This window comes from Haemorhous mexicanus, chromosome 23 (assembly GCF_027477595.1).
Source record: "Haemorhous mexicanus isolate bHaeMex1 chromosome 23, bHaeMex1.pri, whole genome shotgun sequence".
Taxonomy (NCBI): Eukaryota; Metazoa; Chordata; class Aves; order Passeriformes; family Fringillidae; genus Haemorhous; species Haemorhous mexicanus.
The window spans coordinates 2,741,839-2,758,630 of NC_082363.1; the positions used below are offsets into that span (position 1 = coordinate 2,741,839).

General features: G+C 59.0%; 3 protein-coding genes across 4 annotated transcripts; 1 reads left to right on the forward strand and 2 right to left on the reverse strand.

Moving 5' to 3' along the window:
• The first annotated feature begins 425 nt into the window (after positions 1 to 425).
• Positions 426 to 3,929, forward strand: TMEM269 (transmembrane protein 269). Of its 2 annotated transcripts, XM_059866612.1 has the most exons (7): positions 426 to 777; positions 1,605 to 1,646; positions 2,005 to 2,152; positions 3,098 to 3,195; positions 3,286 to 3,429; positions 3,501 to 3,701; positions 3,782 to 3,929. In XM_059866612.1, the coding sequence occupies exons 1-7, from the start codon at positions 753 to 755 to the stop codon at positions 3,889 to 3,891; spliced, it is 768 nt and encodes a 255-aa protein (XP_059722595.1). In that variant the 5' UTR covers positions 426 to 752; the 3' UTR covers positions 3,892 to 3,929. The 2 variants fall into 2 exon arrangements, with proteins under 2 accessions (XP_059722595.1, XP_059722594.1); XM_059866611.1 differs by lacking the exon at positions 1,605 to 1,646 and having other exon boundaries at positions 438 to 777.
• An 861-nt stretch (positions 3,930 to 4,790) lies between these two features.
• Positions 4,791 to 6,193, reverse strand: SVBP (small vasohibin binding protein). Its single transcript, XM_059866613.1, has 3 exons — positions 5,995 to 6,193; positions 5,057 to 5,178; positions 4,791 to 4,975 (listed from the first exon to the last, which is right to left on the reverse strand). The coding sequence occupies exons 1-3, from the start codon at positions 6,176 to 6,178 to the stop codon at positions 4,889 to 4,891; spliced, it is 393 nt and encodes a 130-aa protein (XP_059722596.1). The 5' UTR covers positions 6,179 to 6,193; the 3' UTR covers positions 4,791 to 4,888.
• A 1,308-nt stretch (positions 6,194 to 7,501) lies between these two features.
• On the reverse strand, positions 7,502 to 14,190 carry LOC132337764 (E3 ubiquitin-protein ligase TRIM62). The gene is made up of 6 exons (XM_059866610.1): positions 14,033 to 14,190; positions 11,943 to 12,358; positions 10,841 to 10,936; positions 9,393 to 9,649; positions 9,204 to 9,319; positions 7,502 to 8,219 (listed from the first exon to the last, which is right to left on the reverse strand). Exons 2-6 carry the CDS (start codon positions 12,348 to 12,350, stop codon positions 7,669 to 7,671), a joined length of 1,428 nt encoding a protein of 475 aa, XP_059722593.1. The 5' UTR covers positions 12,351 to 12,358; positions 14,033 to 14,190; the 3' UTR covers positions 7,502 to 7,668.
• Positions 14,191 to 16,792: the final 2,602 nt, after the last annotated feature.

Consider the following 16,792-nt stretch of genomic DNA (forward strand, 5'->3'; position numbering starts at 1 on the left):
ATGTGCTCCATGAGTGCGGGATGGGTGCTGGAGTGTGGGATGGGTGCTGGGGGTGTGGGATGGGTGCCATGAGCTGGGTGTGGGTGGTGCCAGCCTGCCAAAGGGGCTACAAAGCTGGCAAAGGTGCTGTGAGCATGGCACGGGTGGTCCACACCTGGAGAAGGCAAGGAGTGAGCCTGGAATCGGTGCTGTGACACTGATCCAGGTGTTACCAGAGTGACAAGGCGGCTGGGAGCCTGTGCAGGTGTTATCAGTGAGACACCCAAGCTGTGAGTGTGATACAGGTGCTATCAGTGCACCATGGGTGCTGCCAGCCCGGTCCTGCCGTTGTGGGCACGGTGTGGGTGCTGCAAGCCTGGCACCAGAGCTGCGGCTGGGCACGGGTGCTGTGAGCCTGGCACCCGCGCTGCAGGCTTGGCACAAGCACTGCGAGCCTGGCACCGGTGCTGCGAGCCTGGCGTGGGCACCGGGAGGCTGGCAGGGGCGCTGGGAGGCTGGCAGGGGCACCGCGAGCCTGGCATGGCCACCCGGCCTCCCGGGGCAGCTCCTCCCTCGCCGGTGGTGCCAAGCGGCTGCGAACCCCCCGTGTCCGTGTCCGTGGCCTCTGGCCGGACCCACCCCCGCCGGGTGACTCAGCCCGAGAGGCTTTTCCTTATATAACGCGGCACCGCGCGGAGCCCCACGGAGCGGCCCCTGCCTCAGTTTCCCCTCGCCGGGGCGTCACTGTCACTGCTGCCACAGCCGCCGCTGCCATGTGGATGGTGTCACCGCCGGTGGGTAAGTGTCACCTGGATGCCGCTCGGCCCCTTTGCGTGGTGTCCCCCATCCCTAAAAATCATCATTTGGCGGGGGTTAGTAGAAAAATCAGGGTTATCGGGGCAGAAAACTGTAAAATACATGAATTTCTCCCCAAAAATGGGTTAACTTTGCATCTGCTGTGGCTGAACCCCTTTTCCCTGAGCCTGGGGGCACAACCCCCTCCTAACGCACCTGGGAAGAACCAAAATCACCTTGCTTTCCCCCCAAAGTAGTAATAAAAGCAGCGGGAGAGGAGTAGGGCTAAGGAATTCCCTCCCATCCCGGCACTGCGATTTTGGGGCGAGAAACGCCAGGAACGGGCGAGCTCGGGGCCCCCGCCCGTGCCCGGCTGCTGTGACGCTCACAGGTGCCTGGATCCGGTGCTGCGACAGCTCCGGAACATTCCCGGGGCCCCGATCCCGCCCGCCGCTGGGAAGGGAAGGCAAATCCCGAAAATTTCGCTTTCCAAGATCCCAAACTCACCCCAAACTGAGGGATAAAGGTGGGGCGCAGCACCCAGCACCGCCTCAGGCCCCCCAAAAATCCCCGGTGGCAGCAGAGCGCCCGTGCGGGGCTCAGGGGGGATTTTCCCGGCTCAGCCCGTGCCGCCGGCTCCGGGCGCGGTGTCCAAAGGTCGCTCTCGGCTCGGAGCCGCCGACCCCCGACACCTCGGCTCTCCCGCGGCTCTTCCTGGTTTTCCCACCTGGGGAGCTGTTCTGGTGGCGTTCCGGCGATGGAGCGGCTCGGGGGGGCTCTGAGGGGGCTCGGGGGGGTTTGTCTTGCTCTGACGTCCTGTTTTCTTTCAGATGAAGGATCTGCCTGGCTTTGGGACACGGCAAAGGCGGGGGGCAAAGGACAGGACCCTTAAATTCTTTCCCTAAAGCTTAGCCCGATAGGTATATAAGATCCATAGAGCTTAAACCGGGGTTGGCTTTTAGTCTAAGCTTGGGTTTGGCTTAAATTGTCTTTATTTTATTATATTTTACGGTTCTTTTATTCATTTCTTTGCTTTTTTGGCCTCTTTTATTCCATTTTTGGCCGCCGGTGGGGAGCTCAGCAGCAGAGCTTGCACAAATCAATCCCCTGCTGCTTCCTAAACAGATTTTGGGGGATTTTGGTTTGAGGAGGGGGAACCCCTGCACCAACCTGCTATGTTTTGGGGGGGCTGCAGCCCCTCCCTGGTTGGAACACGCTGGGGGCTTGTAGGTATTTTCCAGTCCACCAAGAAGCTGGTGCTGAGCGAGCAGGCGGGACGGGGCCGGGCGCTGGAATTCCTCCGGAAAAACGCGGCCAACGGGCTCTCCGTGGCCAACCTCCTGGCGGGGCTCTCCTCCATCCTCTGCAGCGTCAACAGGTGGGGGAAACTGGGAAAAACGGGGTGAAAAACGGGGCTGGGGAGTGGGGGTCAGCCTGGCTGCACTCCCCCTGTGGCCAAGCTGGCGGGCAGGCTCCCCTCCTGCCTCTGCAGCTTCAATAGGTGGGGATAAAATGGGGGGAATGGGATAAAAAGAGAGGAAATGTGGTGAAAAGGAGGCACAGAAGTGGGGGTCACCCTGCTTTTTCTGGAAAAAGGGGGAAATGGGAGGGCAAAGATGGTAGAAAAGTGTGGTTTGCCCTGGTTTGCTAGAAAAGGGGGGAGGAAAGATGAAAATAGGGTGAAAATCAGGTAGAAAAGTGGGGGCCAGCCTGGTTTTGCTGGAAAAACAGGGGAATGGGGGGAAAAGGGGGGATGCAAAGTGGGGGACACTGTGGTTTGGCTCTCTCCATGGTCAAAGGCTTCTCACCTTTGGCCTCTGCAGCATCAATAGATGAGGGGGAAAATGGAGGAAATGGGTTGAAAAGGGGTGAAAAAGAGGGTTGAGAAGTGTGGGTCACCCCAGTTTTTCTGGAAAATGGGGGAAATGTGATGAAAAAGGAGGAAATAGGGTGAAAAAGTTGTAAATGTGGTGAAAAAGAGTTGGGAAGTGGAGGTCACCCTGGATCTGCTCCCTCTATAGCCAACCTCAGAGGTCAGGCACTCCTCCATCCAAAGTGGGCAGGGCAGAAAAGAAGAAATACCAGGGGAAAAAAAAAAAAAAAAAAAAAAAAAAAAAGAAGCAGGTTGCAAAGTGGGGATCACCACAGTTCTACTGGGAAAAGGGAAATAGAGCAAAGATAGGATGAAAAGCGGAGATCACCCCAGTTTTGCTCTCTCTGTGGCCAACTTGGTGGTTTCCACCCTCAATAGATGGGGTAAACAAGGCAGAAAGAGGGTGAAAAAGAGGGGAGCAGGGGCTGAGAAGTGGGGTGTCCTCCCCAGGCAATACCAGTACTCCTGCTGGCTGCTGCTCCTGGGCTTCCTGCTGGATCTGGCTGACGGGGCCGTGGCCCGGCAGCTCGACGCCTGCTCGGCACTGGGTGAGTGCGTCCCCCCGGCCCAGGGGTGACCCCAGGGGCGTCCCCTGTGCCCGGTGCCCACCTGGCACCTGTCCCTCGCTGCCCCCACAGGTGCCAAGCTGGATGACTTTGCTGATTTCACCACGTTCGGGCTGGGCACGGCGCTGTTGCTGCAGCCCCAGGGCGTGCTGGGGGGGCTGCTGACCCTGGCCTACGTGCTGGCCGTCTTCGCCCGCCTCTGCTTCTTCTCCAGCGGTAAGATGGGCCCCTGAGGGTGGGGAGGCTTGGGGTTTTAGCCCCCACATTGAACTCCTGACACCCCACAGGGATCCCCTTCACCTACCGAGGGCTGCCCTGCCCCTACGCCTCAGCGCTGCTGGCCAGCACCTTCCTGCTCACCGGGGGACACGTGGCCCTGCTCCGCGTGGCCGCGGCCGCCATGACCCTGTTCATGGCCGACTGCGGCTTCTACCCCCACGACAGGGTGCTGGAGTCACAGCTCTGGAAGAAACTGGTTTATGCTGGAGGTAAGCATGGGGATGACCCTGTCGGGATGGTGGTGCAGGGGGAGGGAGAGCAGACGCCCAAGGATTCTCCCACTCCGTAGGGGTGGTGGCTGTGCTGCTGGCACCGACGGCGGTGGCTGCGGTTTATTGCCTGGCCTGGGCCACGTCCTACATCGTCTTCCCCTTCGCCCTCTGGAGCTGCAAGGCCTGAGCTCTCCCTAGAGCCTAGTAAAGCCTTCCTCATCCTCATCCTTATCTTCCTCGTCCTTGCTTTGGGTGCTGCTTCCTCCCTTCGCTCTTCCCGCTGAATCCGAGGGGCAGAAAGAGCTGCTAAGGTAAAAAAAGAGAAAGGCTCAACTGCAGGGAAGCCCCAAAAATCCCTGTCCTTTGTGGGGATTGAGGGAAACCCTGTACCCCTACACCAACAGAAGAGACCTCAAAATCCTTGGGAAACGGGAATTTTAGAGTTTGTCCTGACGAGAGACCCCCAAGCCCTTCTCTGCACAGAAAACTGAAGTTTAGGGATCGCTCACACTGCCCAGTGGGAATTCATTACAAAGGGAGGTTCACACCCCAAAAATAAGGAAGGCTCTCTCTGGGTGGGAGGAGGAAGATGCTGATCAAACTTCCAGAGGGTTTCTGACATGGGATTCTCCAGGAACAGTTTGGAATTAACCACTTAACCCGTGGCTGCAGGGAAACACCATCGCAAAAGTGGTTTATTTTCACCTCCTCAGTGTGACACTGCTGGGGCAGGGAAAGGGGGGAAGCAGGACTTGATCCAAAGTCTCCGGAGAGCCAGAGGCTGCCGGACAGCGGCGGCTGGAGCACAGAGGGTGTGGGTGGAGGAAGGAAGCGAAGGTCAAACCTGGTGCTGCAGAAACGCTCGGGATCCCCAGGGAGACTCCAGCGGCCGGAGCAGCTGCGGGATGTGGCTCCTGCTGCGATCCCCCGGGATAAACCCCGGCTCCGGGAGGGCAGGACCCTTCCCTGCGGCAGGGAACGGAGGGGTGGGGCCGTGGCTGGAGCCGGCACCCGGCGCTGCAGCTGCTCTGGCCTCGGCCCTGCTCTGGCCTCCCCCACGCCGTTCGCACCCGGAGCAAGCAGGGAGACAGAGAACCAGCACAGATTTTATTGGTACAAAAAGGGCGATTTGATAATAAATACGGGGGGATTAGAAAAGGTGGGGTAGGGCAGAGGCCGGGCTGTCATTCCCCGGATCCCTGCATCTGCTTGCAGAAGGAGTCGAACTGCTGCTGCTCCAGCTCCGTCATCACCCGGTTCAGGGCGTAGATCTGGGGTTGGGAAAAGGGCGGATAGCAAAGGGGGCTCGGCCGCGGGTTGGGCCGTGTCCCTCCCCATTCCCACGCTCCCACCTCCGCCCGCTGCCGCTGCTTCAGCTCCTGCTGTGCCGACCTCTGCTTGGCCTTCTCCAGGCGAGCCGCTGGCTCCCGTGGCTTCGGCCGCTCCTTCCGCGCCCCCGCGCCCGTATCCATGGCTGCGACCCAGGGGGGGATCACCCGGAGCCACCCACACGGCCCCCCCGCCCGCGACACCCCCAGACAGCCCAGGCTCACATGGGGTGCCCCAATGGCATCCTCGCAGGGGACTCCCCCAAATCCATCCTGGAGGCCCGAATGACCCCCAAACACATCCTAAGCCTCACAGGAGACCCTCAAGCCCTATCGGAGCCTCTGAGGAGTCATTTCCCCATCCTGAGCCTCTCGGGTGCCTCACACCCCACAGTTACGCTGAGCCCCACAGGCCCCCCCCCCCCCGCCAAGGGTTCTCTCCATCATCCCCCGTTCCCCAGCCCCCTCAGCGGCCCCATCTCCTCACACCTCGCCCCCCAACACCCAGAGCACCCCCAACATCACAGACACCCCTATCCCAAAACCCCCAAGCCCCTCCATCCTCACAGCCCCCTGAACCCCATTGTCCATAGAGACCACTGAAGCCCCCCAGGCCCCTCACAGCTCTCTTCATCTCCCCAGCCCCTCATAAATCACAACCCGCCCAAACCCCACCACCCTCAGTGCCCTACAGCCCCCCGCCAAATCCACAGACATCCCAGGCCCACAACCCCTCCCCCCCCCCCCCCCCCCCCTCAGCGCCCAACGAGGTCCTTCCCAGGCCCACAGGAACGCCTCAGCCCCCTGACACCCTCAACCCCCTCCAAGGCCCCGGTGCCCCGTCACTGCCGCAGCCGAACCCCTCAGGCCCCTCACTCCCCCGGCCCCCCCGGTGCCCCCTCACTGCCGAAGCCGAGCCCCTCAGGCCCCTCGCTCCCTCAGCCCCCCGCGTTCCCCGGTACCGGAGGGGCTGTGCCCGGGGCAAGATGGCAGCGGACCCCTTCCGCCTTTCGGCGCTCGATTACCCGCCCTGGGCGCACGCGCGAACAGCGCGTGCAGGGTGCCACAGCGCCGCCTGGCGGCCGGGCGCGGGGGCTGCTCCCAGAGTCCCCCAATGCTCCGCTGTCCTTTACTGGTGTGTGACATCCCCCCCCCAGTGCTCCTTAACTGGTGTGTGACACCCTCTACCCACCCCCCCAGTGCTCCGCTGTCCTTTACTGGTGTGTGACATCCCCCCCCAGTGCTCCTTTACTGGTGTGTGACACCCCCTACACACCCCCCCAGTGCTCCACTGTCCTTCACTGGTGTGTGACATAACCCCCAGTGCTCATTTACTCATGTGTGACACCCCCTACACACCCCTCCCAGTGCTCCACTGTCCTTTACTGGTGTGTGACATAACCCCCACTGCTCCTTAACTGGTGTGTGACACCCTCTACCCACCCCCCCAGTGCTCCACTGTCCTTTACTGGTGCCTGCCACCCCCTACACATCACCCCCACCCTAACCTATCACTCCCCTACCCAGCATTCCTGTAAACAGCCCACCCCTATACATCACCATACCTCCATATACAGCTCACCCCCTGTACAGCCATATATCTGCCCTATTATACCATAGTGCTGGCACAGCCCAGGCCCTAAAGATCAGCCCCTTCTATCACTCTACTGTACAGCCCATGCCGATGTACCACTGCCCCACACAGCTCCCTCCATATACCATACCCCTATGGAGCCCACCTCCATATATGACAGCCCCATACAGCCCAGCCCCTACACATAATCCCCATACACAATATCCCTACACAGCCCACCCCAACACATCACAGAGCACCCCACCTGTATCCCACCCAGGCACGCAGCCCACTCCCCATAGATCAGACCCTCTGTACAGCCCACCCTACACAGCCCAGCTCCCACACACCCCCTGTACACTCCAACACACACAGAGCCCTGCTAGGGCTGGCACAGCCCAGCACAGCACGTATGGCATGGCACAGCAGGGCATGGTGCTGTACATGTGGCACATGTGTCACAGTACATGTCCCACAGCATGGTGACCCCTGACACAGTGTGATACCCATGGCACCCCCGGCACAGTGACAGACCCCTACCATGGCACAGTGCCACAGAGCAGGGCACAATGCCCCCAGCAGTGTGGCACCCCCGGCACAGTGACAGACCCCTGCCATGGCACAGTGCCACAGAGCAGGGCACAATGCCCCCAGCAGTGTGGCACCCCTGGCACAGTGACAGACCCCTGCCATGGCACAGTGCCACAGAGCAGGGCACAATGCCCCCAGCAGTGTGGCACCCCCGGCACAGTGACAGACTCCTGTCATGGCACAGAGCAGGGCACAATGCCCCCAGCAGTGTGGCACCCCCAGCACGGTGTCACACCCCTGCCATGGCACCCCACGGTGCCCCCAGCCCAGCCCCCCCACCCTGGGGCTCTCCACCACCCAGCCCCTTCTCTCCAAATCCTTTATTGCCATATCCCAGCCCCCCGCACTGGGATTCCCTGGAAGCACAGGACCGAGAGCAGCAGGCGGAATGCCAGATCCTGCCCAGCACCGGGACCAGTTCCTGGAGTGGGAAAACACCCACCAGGGCCAGGGGACAGCCCAAAAACCCCCACTAGATACGGACGGTGTTGATCCGCAGCGGCTGCACGTTCTTCCCGTTGGCGTGGCTCTGCCCAGGACTGAAATACGAGCACAGCTTCCCGGGAAACCTCTCCCGGAAGGTGTACAGCCAGGACATGTCGTCGGCGTTGTAGAAGATGAGGAGCCCCTTGTCGTAGTCCAGGAAGACGCCCACCTTCTCCAGCTTGCCCTTGACGTTGAGCCGTGTCCAGGGCTCGGTGCAGGCGCTGTACTGGTTCCCGTCGTGCATCACGATGCAGTAGAACCCGCGGCTCGGCTGGATCTGGATGCTGCCCTTGCGGGTCACGGCCTCGTGGGCCAGGCCGATCATCCACTGGGTTTTTTCGGACACCACCACCTCCCAGTAGTGCACCCCAGCGCCAAAGGCCTCGGCGCCCAGCACCGACACCTCCACGTCGAAGCGCCGCGGCGAGTCCTGCAGCGGCTGCGGGTGCAGGTTGCCGTAGGCCACGATGGTGCAGTCGTCCGACAGGATGAGGCGGTGGTGGGCAGTGCCGGGGTCCAGGGTCAGTGCTGCTGGCACTGGCACAGTGGGGACAGGGGGGAACAAGGGTTAGTGCAGCCCTGGAGCCAGCACAGGTGCTCTGTCCCACTGGGGTGTCAACTGGCATGGGGGGAAGGTCACCAGGGTGGCCCTGTCCCTGTCCTTCACTGGGGTGTTCTGTCCCCATGCTCATCCCTTGTCAGTGATGTCAACTGTCCCTCACTGGTGCGTCCCTGCTCCTCATCACTGCTGTCCCAGACCCTTGGCAGCAATGTCCCCCTCCCTTGTCAGCGACATCCCGTTCCCTCCCAGATCCCCTTCCCCATCCTTCACTGGGGTGTCCTGTCCTCATGCTCATCCCTTGTCACAGAATCACAGAATAATGAGGCTGGTAGAGACCTCTAAGATCATCGAGTCCAACCTATGCCCTACACACCTCACCTAGACTATAGCACCAAGTGCCATGTGCAGTCTTTTTTTCAACTCTTCCAGGGATGATGATTCTACCACCTTCCTGGGAAGAGCATTCCAGGACTTTCTTATTCGTTCAGTGAAAAATTTCTTCCTAATATCCAACCTATCCCTTCCCTGCCACAGCTTGAGACTGTGTCCCCTGGTTCTGTCAGTGCTGCCTGGTGGAAGAGACCGACCCCACCCGTGTACAACCTCCCTTCAGGAATGGACTAAAAGGATCCTAGAAGACTACCCAAAGAGCTTTCCAAAGAAGCCTAGAAGAACCTCCCCAAAAAAACCTAAACCTCCCTTCAGGAAGTTGTAGAGAGCATTAAGGTCACCTCTAAGCCTCCCCTTCTTAGGCTAAAGACCTCCAGCTCCTCAGTGATGTTCCCTGTCCCTCACTGGTGTGTCCCTGCTCCTCATCACTGATGTACCAGACCCTTGGCAGCAATGTCCCCATCCCTTGTCAGTGACATGTGATGTCCCCTTCCCCATCCCTCACGGGCATGTTCCTGTCCCCAGTGAACTCCCCATCCCTTGCTACTCCCCCATCCCCGTGCCCTTACCAGGATGGATGTCCTGGAAGAGGGATTTCCAGATGGTGTACTGCAGCGGGCCCATGTACTTGGAGGTGGGAAAGTCCTCATAGGTCAGGTTGGTCTCGTGGATCTTCCCCTTCAGCCTGCAGAGAAGAACACACGGTGCCGAGGCGGGGGTGACACCGGGGACCCCGCCATCCCCTCACTGCCACCCACCTCTCGGAGAGGGACGCCACGCCGGCCAGGAAGACGTGTTTATCCGCCTCGGCCAGGCGCTCCTGCAGGATCTGGGTGCCCTCCTGGACCTTGCGCAGCTGCTGGCTGTAGCGCTGGATCTTGTGCTCGATGTCGCTGAGCGTGCGCGCCGTGTCGGCCTCCAGCTCCTCCAGCATTGCCTTCTGCCGCTCCCGCAGCAGCCGGTGCAGCCGCTCGAACGCCTCCCCGATGGTTGCCCGCAGGCTCTTGGCTGAGGACTTGGGGTGCAACGGGGGGTTAGGAGCACCCAAAGCTCGGCTGGTCAACCCAAGAGTTCCTTAATCCCCAGATAAATATCTAAAAGGGCATCGGATCAGGGAATTCTGGGGGCTGTGAGGGTGGATTTGATTGTGCACCCTTAAAAAATGGACTGAAAGGATCCTAGAAGAACTACCCAAAGAGCTTTCCAAAGAAGCCTAGGAAAACCTCCCCAAAAAAACCTAAAAGAACCCTAGGAGAACTTCCCCAAATAACCCTAAAAGAACCCTAGGAGAACTTCCCCAAAAAACCTAGTAGAACCCTAAAAAAACCTCCCCAAGAACCCTAAAAGAACCCCCCAAGAACTCTAAAGTAACCCTAAAAAGAATTTTCCAAAGATCCTAAAAAAGCACCTTAAAGAATCTCCCCAAGAAACCTAAAAGAACCTTACAAGAACCTCCCAAACAACCTTACAAAGAACCCTAAAAGAACCACTCAAGAACCCTAAAGAAACCCCAAAAGAACCTTCTGAAGAACCTAAAAGAACATCCCAAAGATCCTAAAAAAGCACCTTAAGGAATCTCCCCAAGAAACCTAAAAGAACCCTACAAGAACATTCCAAAGAACCTTGAAACAAATCTCCAAAAGAACCATGAAAAAAACCTCACAAAAATTTTACAGAGGTCTTAAAGAATTCTTTAAGAACCTTTAAAGAGATCTTTTAAGAACCCTAAAAAAAACCCTAAAACCCTCTATTAAACTCTAAAATCCCTCAAATTACACCTTAAAACCCCTGAAAAAAACCTCAAGAAACCAAAACTAAAAAAAAAACCAAAAAACCCTAAAAGCTAAAAACCCCACCTCACTTGCTGGTGGGGACAGGGAGAAAATTGAACCTCAGTGGACACTGAACCCCTGAGTGAACAGATAATTAATTTAATTAATTATAAAGATGAATCAAAGCAGCCCTGCAGGAAATTACACAGGGATGAGCAGCCCCATTGGGGTACCACAGAAGGAAAAAATCTGGCAAATCCATGAAATTGTCCCGTTTGGAGTGTTTGGAAGTTCCAAAAGCAGGCTGGTGAGAGTCAGGGTTGGGGTGTCATCGGGGTAGCAAGGAGGCTGACCCCAATTCTGCTTTGGGGAGCTGTGAAGGGCTGGGGAAAAGTGGGGATCCCTAGGGGTGACAGTGGTGTCCTCACACGTACCTTGGTCTCAGCCAGCTGCTTCTTGAGGAGCTGCAGGGCTTCCGTGTGGCCACGCTCGCTCTCCTGCAGCCCCTGGAGCTGCTCCTTCAGCTCCCGCTGGGGACAGGGAGGGAAAACCCAAAAATAGGTGATTTGGGGGGAAAAGGGATCCCACAGGGAGCTTTCCCACCCAAACCAACCACGGGGTTATGGGGCTGTGGGATGGCCAGGCTATGGGTGGCCCCTGTGGAATGAGGGTCCTGCCTGGGGTGGGGGTAACAGGTCCTGGATTGGAAGGTCCTACTTGGGGGACAGCTCAGCCACGGGGTGATTTGAGGGCTCCCAAGGACTCCCAGTGGTGATGGAGAAGGGGGATCCCAGGGGGACAGTGACAGAAGTGTGGAGGGATGGGTGGATGGAGGGATGGATGGAGCTGGCCCCGACACAGATAAAAGGACTGTGGGAACAGACAGACTGGAGGAAGGCATGGAGCTGATCCCAGTGAGGACAGGAGGGGTGAGTGACAGACAGACAGGAGGGAGGCATGGCACTGACTCCAGTGGGGAAAAGAAGAAATACAGGGAAATACAGGGTTCAGGGACACGTGGGCAGGAGGAAGTCACAGGACTGACCCCCATGGAGACAGGAGGGGTGCTCAGACAGATAGATTGATGGGGAAAGGCATGAGACCGACTCTGACAAGAAAAGAAGAGGTGCAGGGACACAGGGACAGACAGGAAAACAGCACAGGGATGACCCCCACAGGGACAGGAGGGCTGCAGGGACAGACAGTATGACAAGACACAGGCACAGGGCTGACCCTGAGAAGGAAAAGCAGTACAGGAACAGATGAACTGGAAGAAGCCACAGGACTGACCCCAAAGGTGAGAGATGGGATGCAGGGACAGACAGACATACAGAAGTAAGGCATAGGGCTGACCTAAGAGGGAAAAGAAGGGGTGCAGGGACGGACAGATGGGAGGAAGCCACAAGACTGACGCCCATGGGCTCAGGGTGGGTGCAGGGACAAAAGGAAAGGGCACTGCCACGGAAGCAAGAGGGACCAGGCGGATCCAGCAATCCCGAGGAGCCACTCAGGGCAGGGAACCCCACAGGGACCCACCTGCAGCTCCTCGAAGGCATCGTCCACGTTGGTGACCTGGTGCTGCTCGTGCACAGCTGGCTCATCGCAGAAGAAGCAGACCACGGCACGGTCGGTGAGGCAGAAGAGCTTCACCTTCTCGTGGTCCTTGCAGGGGAAGGGGCTGCGCTGGGCCCCCAGGATGGCATCCAGGGGGAAGGCGCTGTAGCGCTCCACGATGTTGGCCAGCTTGAGGCTGGGGGCCAGCGTGGGCTCGGGGAAGGTGCGGCGGCACTCGGGGCAGTCGCGGGTGCCCTGCGGCTCCTGGCGCACCCAGTGCTCCGTGATGCAGCGGCGGCAGAAGTAGTGCTCGCAGCCCAGCCCCACCGGGTCCTGGTAGATGCTCAGGCAGATGGAGCACAGCAGCTCGTCCTTGAGACTGCATGCCATGGCTAGGGCTGGGGAGAGGGGCACGGGGTCAGGGGGGCTGGGAGAGGGGGCACACAGGATATGGGGGTGCTGGGGAGAGGGGCACGGGGTCAGGGGGGCTGGGAGAGGGGGCACACAGGATATGGGGGTGCTGGGGAGAGGGGCACACGGGGTCAGGGGTGCTGGGGAGAGGGGCACATGGGGTCAGGGGTGCTGGGGAGAGGGGCACACAGGGTCAGGGGTGCTGGGGAGAGGGGCACGGGGTCAGGGGTGCTGGGGAGAGGGGCACGGGGTCAGGGGAGAGGGTGAATGGGGGATTGTGGGGAGGGGGACCATGGGGGAACAGGGTGAATGGGGGGCTGAGTGTGAATAGGGGGCTTTGGGTAGAAGAGACAGAATGAATAAGGGAGCCTCAGAGGGGAGAGGGTAAAAGGGGGGCTTGGGGTAGAAGGAGTCGTGGGGGAGAGGGTGAGTGAGGGCCTTGGATTGATGGGGAGTGGGAGAATGAGAGGATTTGAGGTGGGAAGGTAAAAGGGATGGGGGAAAGTTGAAGGTGGAGAGGGTGAGTGGAGGCCTTGGGATGAAGGTGAGAGCATGAATGGGAGCTAGGGAGGGAAGGTTGGGAGGGTGAGCAGAGGGCTCGGGGTGGGAAGAGGCTGGGGGGAAAGTTGTAGGGGGAGAGGCTGAATGAGGGTTTGGGGTGGGGGGAAGTTAAGGGTGAGAGGGTGAGTGGGGGCTTGGGGTGGGGGGTTGAGGGGGTGAATGGGGGGACTTGGGGTGGGGAGGAACGGGGGAGTAGGCGTGAGAATGATAATAAGGGGGATGGGGGTCAGGTGGGAATGGGGGGGTGCAGGGTTTGTAAAAGGGGGCAAGGTGGGGGCTGGGATGCAATGGGGGCTGGAGGGGCTGCAGTGAGGGAAATGGGAGTGTCAGGAGGCAATGAGGGGCTGGACGATTTACAAAGAGGGGGAACAGAGGGGGTCAGGATGCATTTGGGGGTGCTGGAGAGCTGCACTGTGGGGAATGGTAAGATCAAGCTACAACAGGGGGATGGGGGGTTACAGTGGGGGACCAAGCTGCAATAGGGTTGCAGTGCAGGGGTAAGGAACTGGGGGCCGGGATACAATGGGGGGTCTGGAGGGATTGCATTAGGAGAATCAGGATGCAATGGGGATAACGGGAGCATCAGGACGTAGTGGGGTGGATTTGGGATAGAGGTGATCAGAGCAACGCTGGGAGGGGACACAATAGGGCTGCAATAGGAGTGAGGCTGGGGGTGAATCGGATACAGAGCATGCCGGCTGGTCTGACAGGGGCACAGAGACCAGGAATATTGGGGGGTGGGGCTGAGCCTGCATCGGGGGCTGAGTGCTGGGGGGCAGGGACAGGGCTGAATGAGGGGCACAGGGGTGGGTGGGGCTGAGGCTGGATTTGGGGTCCGGGGCTGAGGCTGGCTCTGGGGAGTCAGGATTAAGGCTGGATTTGAGTTGCTCGGGTTCAGGCCGGATTTGGGGGCCGTGGCGAGGTCGGGGCTGAGGGCAGATTTGGGGGGCTCGGGGCTGGGGCTGCCGGCCGCTGCACCGGAGCCCCGCGTTCGAGCCGCCCCCCCGCTCGCGGCCGAGCGCGGGTTCGAGACCGGTCCCCGCCAACCCCGGCCGATGCCACCCCGCGCCTCCCTCAGCCGCCGGCGCTGGTGCCCTCACCCAGCCGGTGCCCGGTGCTGTTCTGGTGCCGTGCCCTGGTGCCGGTGGGATTGCGATGCCGGAGGGATCGCTGTCCCGCCGCCGCCTCAAAAGCGGCCCCGCCGCGACGGGCCGGGGGTGGGCGAGCAAGAGGGGGCGCGGCCGCGCGGCACTTCCTGCCCGCCCCCCCCCGCGCCCACAGTGGGCCCGCCCCCACCCCATTGTCCCCCGCGCTGCGCGGCCTCACCGGCGCGTACCATCGCCGCCCGCGGGGGGGCGCTTAAAGGGGCCACGGTCTCGGCAGCCGTGTGCCGTCCGTCTGTCCGGAGAGCCGGGCACTGATCCTTCCCCATCCTGACCTTAGGCCCTTTTCCTATACCTGTCTGTCCCTCCGTCCATCCCTTTCTCCTCCACCCAACTATCTCCCTGTCCTGCCCTTGATCCATCCATTTGTCCATCTGTCGTTCTGTCCCTCTGTCCTCTGATCTTTCCACCCATCCTTTCACCTACCTCTCAGTCCCCTTCCAACCTTTTTCCCTTCCAGACCTTTATCTCTCTATCCATCCATTCGTCTGTCCTGTCCCTCTCTTCACCTGTCTGTCCATGCACCCATCTCTGTGTCCATCCCTCTGTCCAACCATCCATGCCTCCAGTTGTGTATCCCTCTATCCACTCCTCCCTCCCTCTGGCCCTCTATTAATCCCCCCAGATCTCCTTGTTACCCTGTCCACCCATCTCCCCATGCAGTCCTTAAAACCTTCATCCATCCATTTGTCCACCCCCCTGGACTCTCATCTCTCATTCCATCCATCCATCCATCCATCCATCCATCCATCCATCCATCCATCCATCCATCCAACCGGCCCTTGCTCTTCCATCCACCCATTCCTCTTGTCCAGCCCTTAATCCCTCTGTCTCTCCATTTGTTTATCCATCCTGTCTATCCTTCTGTGCCCCTGTACTCCCACCCCTCTATCCCTCTCTTCCTCCCAGTTTTCTGCACCCACCAGTGACCAGAGCCAGGTGACCCCACAGCTGACACTGACAAACCTGTTGCTGAGAGAACACTGCTTTTCCCCCAAACGTACCAATTTAGCCAAAAATCACAAAGAGCAGTTTTGGGTGGCAGACATCTACTGTGTCATCACCATGCTTGGCCATGGTGGGACCAGTCAGGACCAGCAGGGACCAGTGGCAGCACTGCCTGCCCCATAACGAGGTTTTACCCCGTGGCATCCCCAGGGATCCTTCACTCCCCCCTTGAGGGACCAGAGAGACAAGGGAGGAACCCTGGGGTGGGGGTAAGGGGGACTGGAGGATGGAGGGAGCAGTGGGGAAGGGGACACAGTTCCTGAGGGGAAGCTGAGCTGCATATTTGGGAGGAGGTGTGACTGTCTGGCCAACAGCCAGCAGGAACAAACTGCTTGGCTTTCACCACTGGATCACCCCCCTCCCACTGCTAGCACCCCCCTTCCCTCCCCCCAAACACAGGTACACCCCATCTCCAGGTTATCCCCATCCCCCTTCCAGGGAATAACCACCCATTCTGCTCCTCTTCCTGCTAGGCCCCAAAAGCTCAGAAACAGCTAAAAAAATATAACAAACCCACATGGTCTTGTTTTTTTTTTTCCTGCTTGTTTTCCTGCTTTAGGAATTCAGGTCATGTCTCCCCTCTGGGACCCTCTGGGGACTGAGGAACAGCTGGAATGATATCAAATAACCATGGAAAGAAGGAAAAATCCTTTTTTCACCCCAGATTTAGATTCAGGGCTATGGGATCCCATCCCATGTAGTTAATGGGTTCTTTAATTGTATCCTAAGCATTTGGCTGAAATTTCCAGGAATTTGGGGCAACGGAGAGCATCATCCCACCGGAGCACGTGGCACTCAGCCAGCACTGCCAACACTCATCCTGGCGGATCATTGGGCAACGAAGGGAAACCACAGGGTGGTTAGGGCAAACAGGGAAATTAATCCCAGTTAATTAGTAAATTGGCTTTGTTACCTCCTGGTAAACCCTGTGTGAGCCAGGGGGCTCCACCGTGCCTTGATTCCCAATCTTTTTATGGGATACACAGCCCTTCCCTACTGCGGTTCCAGCAGGCTGGAGGATTCCACAATGTGGCAAGAGCCTGGGTGATCCCGCCAAGCCGGCGGGCAGGGAAAACCTGTCTCCTCCCCACGTGTGCTGCGTGTGCCGGGAATGCTGGTGGGAAGGGAGGGAGGCCCCGAGGAGCCGCAGTGCTGGAATGTTCCCCCTTGCCGCTGGCGGGATGGGCACGCCGGGACGTGCCTGCTCTGCTCTTGGCATGTGTGTTTCCATCCTGGCACGGAAACACATCCCTGCTGGAACACCGGGAGCATCCTGCCTGCTCCCGGAGTACACCATCCCACTGGATTTCATCCCAACTTGGTTTATGGACCCCCTTCCTAAGGAGGATCCTGCACTCCTCCATAGAGGAAGCAGGAAGCTACCCCACACTGCCAGTTCTCATCTCCGCAGCGCTTTGCAAACAGTAACTAATTAATCCTAATTAACTCGTTACCTAATTAGAGCCCAAGGGCTCTCCCTTTTGCAGGGAGATGGGAAATTCTGGCACCTCAGGGGATTTTTTTTCCAGCCCAAAACCTCCATGTTTGCTTCACACCAGCATCAGACAGTGCCCTTTGTGCTCTCCATCGCTGCCAATCCAGGGAGAAACACCTACTTTTTGGGGTTGCCAATGCCAAGAAGCTTGGAATGAACATTTTCCCTCATCTGGATAGCTGGCACTGGGAATA

Excerpts from the sequence above, each read along its gene's own strand:
- LOC132337764 (XM_059866610.1), bottom strand. The coding sequence starts at position 12,350 with ATGGCATGCAGTCTCAAGGACGAGCTGCTGTGCTCCATCTGCCTGAGC. Across the intron at positions 9,650-10,840 it reads AGCAGCTGGCTGAGACCAAG|TCCTCAGCCAAGAGCCTGCG; the intron begins GTACGTGTGAGG and ends TTGCACCCCAAG. Across the intron at positions 8,220-9,203 it reads CTTCCAGGACATCCATCCTG|TGCCAGCAGCACTGACCCTG; the intron begins GTAAGGGCACGG and ends CCACTGTGCCAG.
- SVBP (XM_059866613.1), bottom strand. The coding sequence starts at position 6,178 with ATGTCACACACCAGTAAAGGACAGCGGAGCATTGGGGGACTCTGGGAG. Across the intron at positions 5,179-5,994 it reads CCCCGGGCACAGCCCCTCCG|CCATGGATACGGGCGCGGGG; the intron begins GTACCGGGGAAC and ends CCTGGGTCGCAG. Across the intron at positions 4,976-5,056 it reads AGCAGCGGCAGCGGGCGGAG|ATCTACGCCCTGAACCGGGT; the intron begins GTGGGAGCGTGG and ends TCCCAACCCCAG.
- TMEM269 (XM_059866612.1), top strand. The coding sequence starts at position 753 with ATGTGGATGGTGTCACCGCCGGTGG. Across the intron at positions 1,647-2,004 it reads GGACACGGCAAAGGCGGGGG|GTATTTTCCAGTCCACCAAG; the intron begins GCAAAGGACAGG and ends GGGGGCTTGTAG. Across the intron at positions 3,430-3,500 it reads CCTCTGCTTCTTCTCCAGCG|GGATCCCCTTCACCTACCGA; the intron begins GTAAGATGGGCC and ends GACACCCCACAG.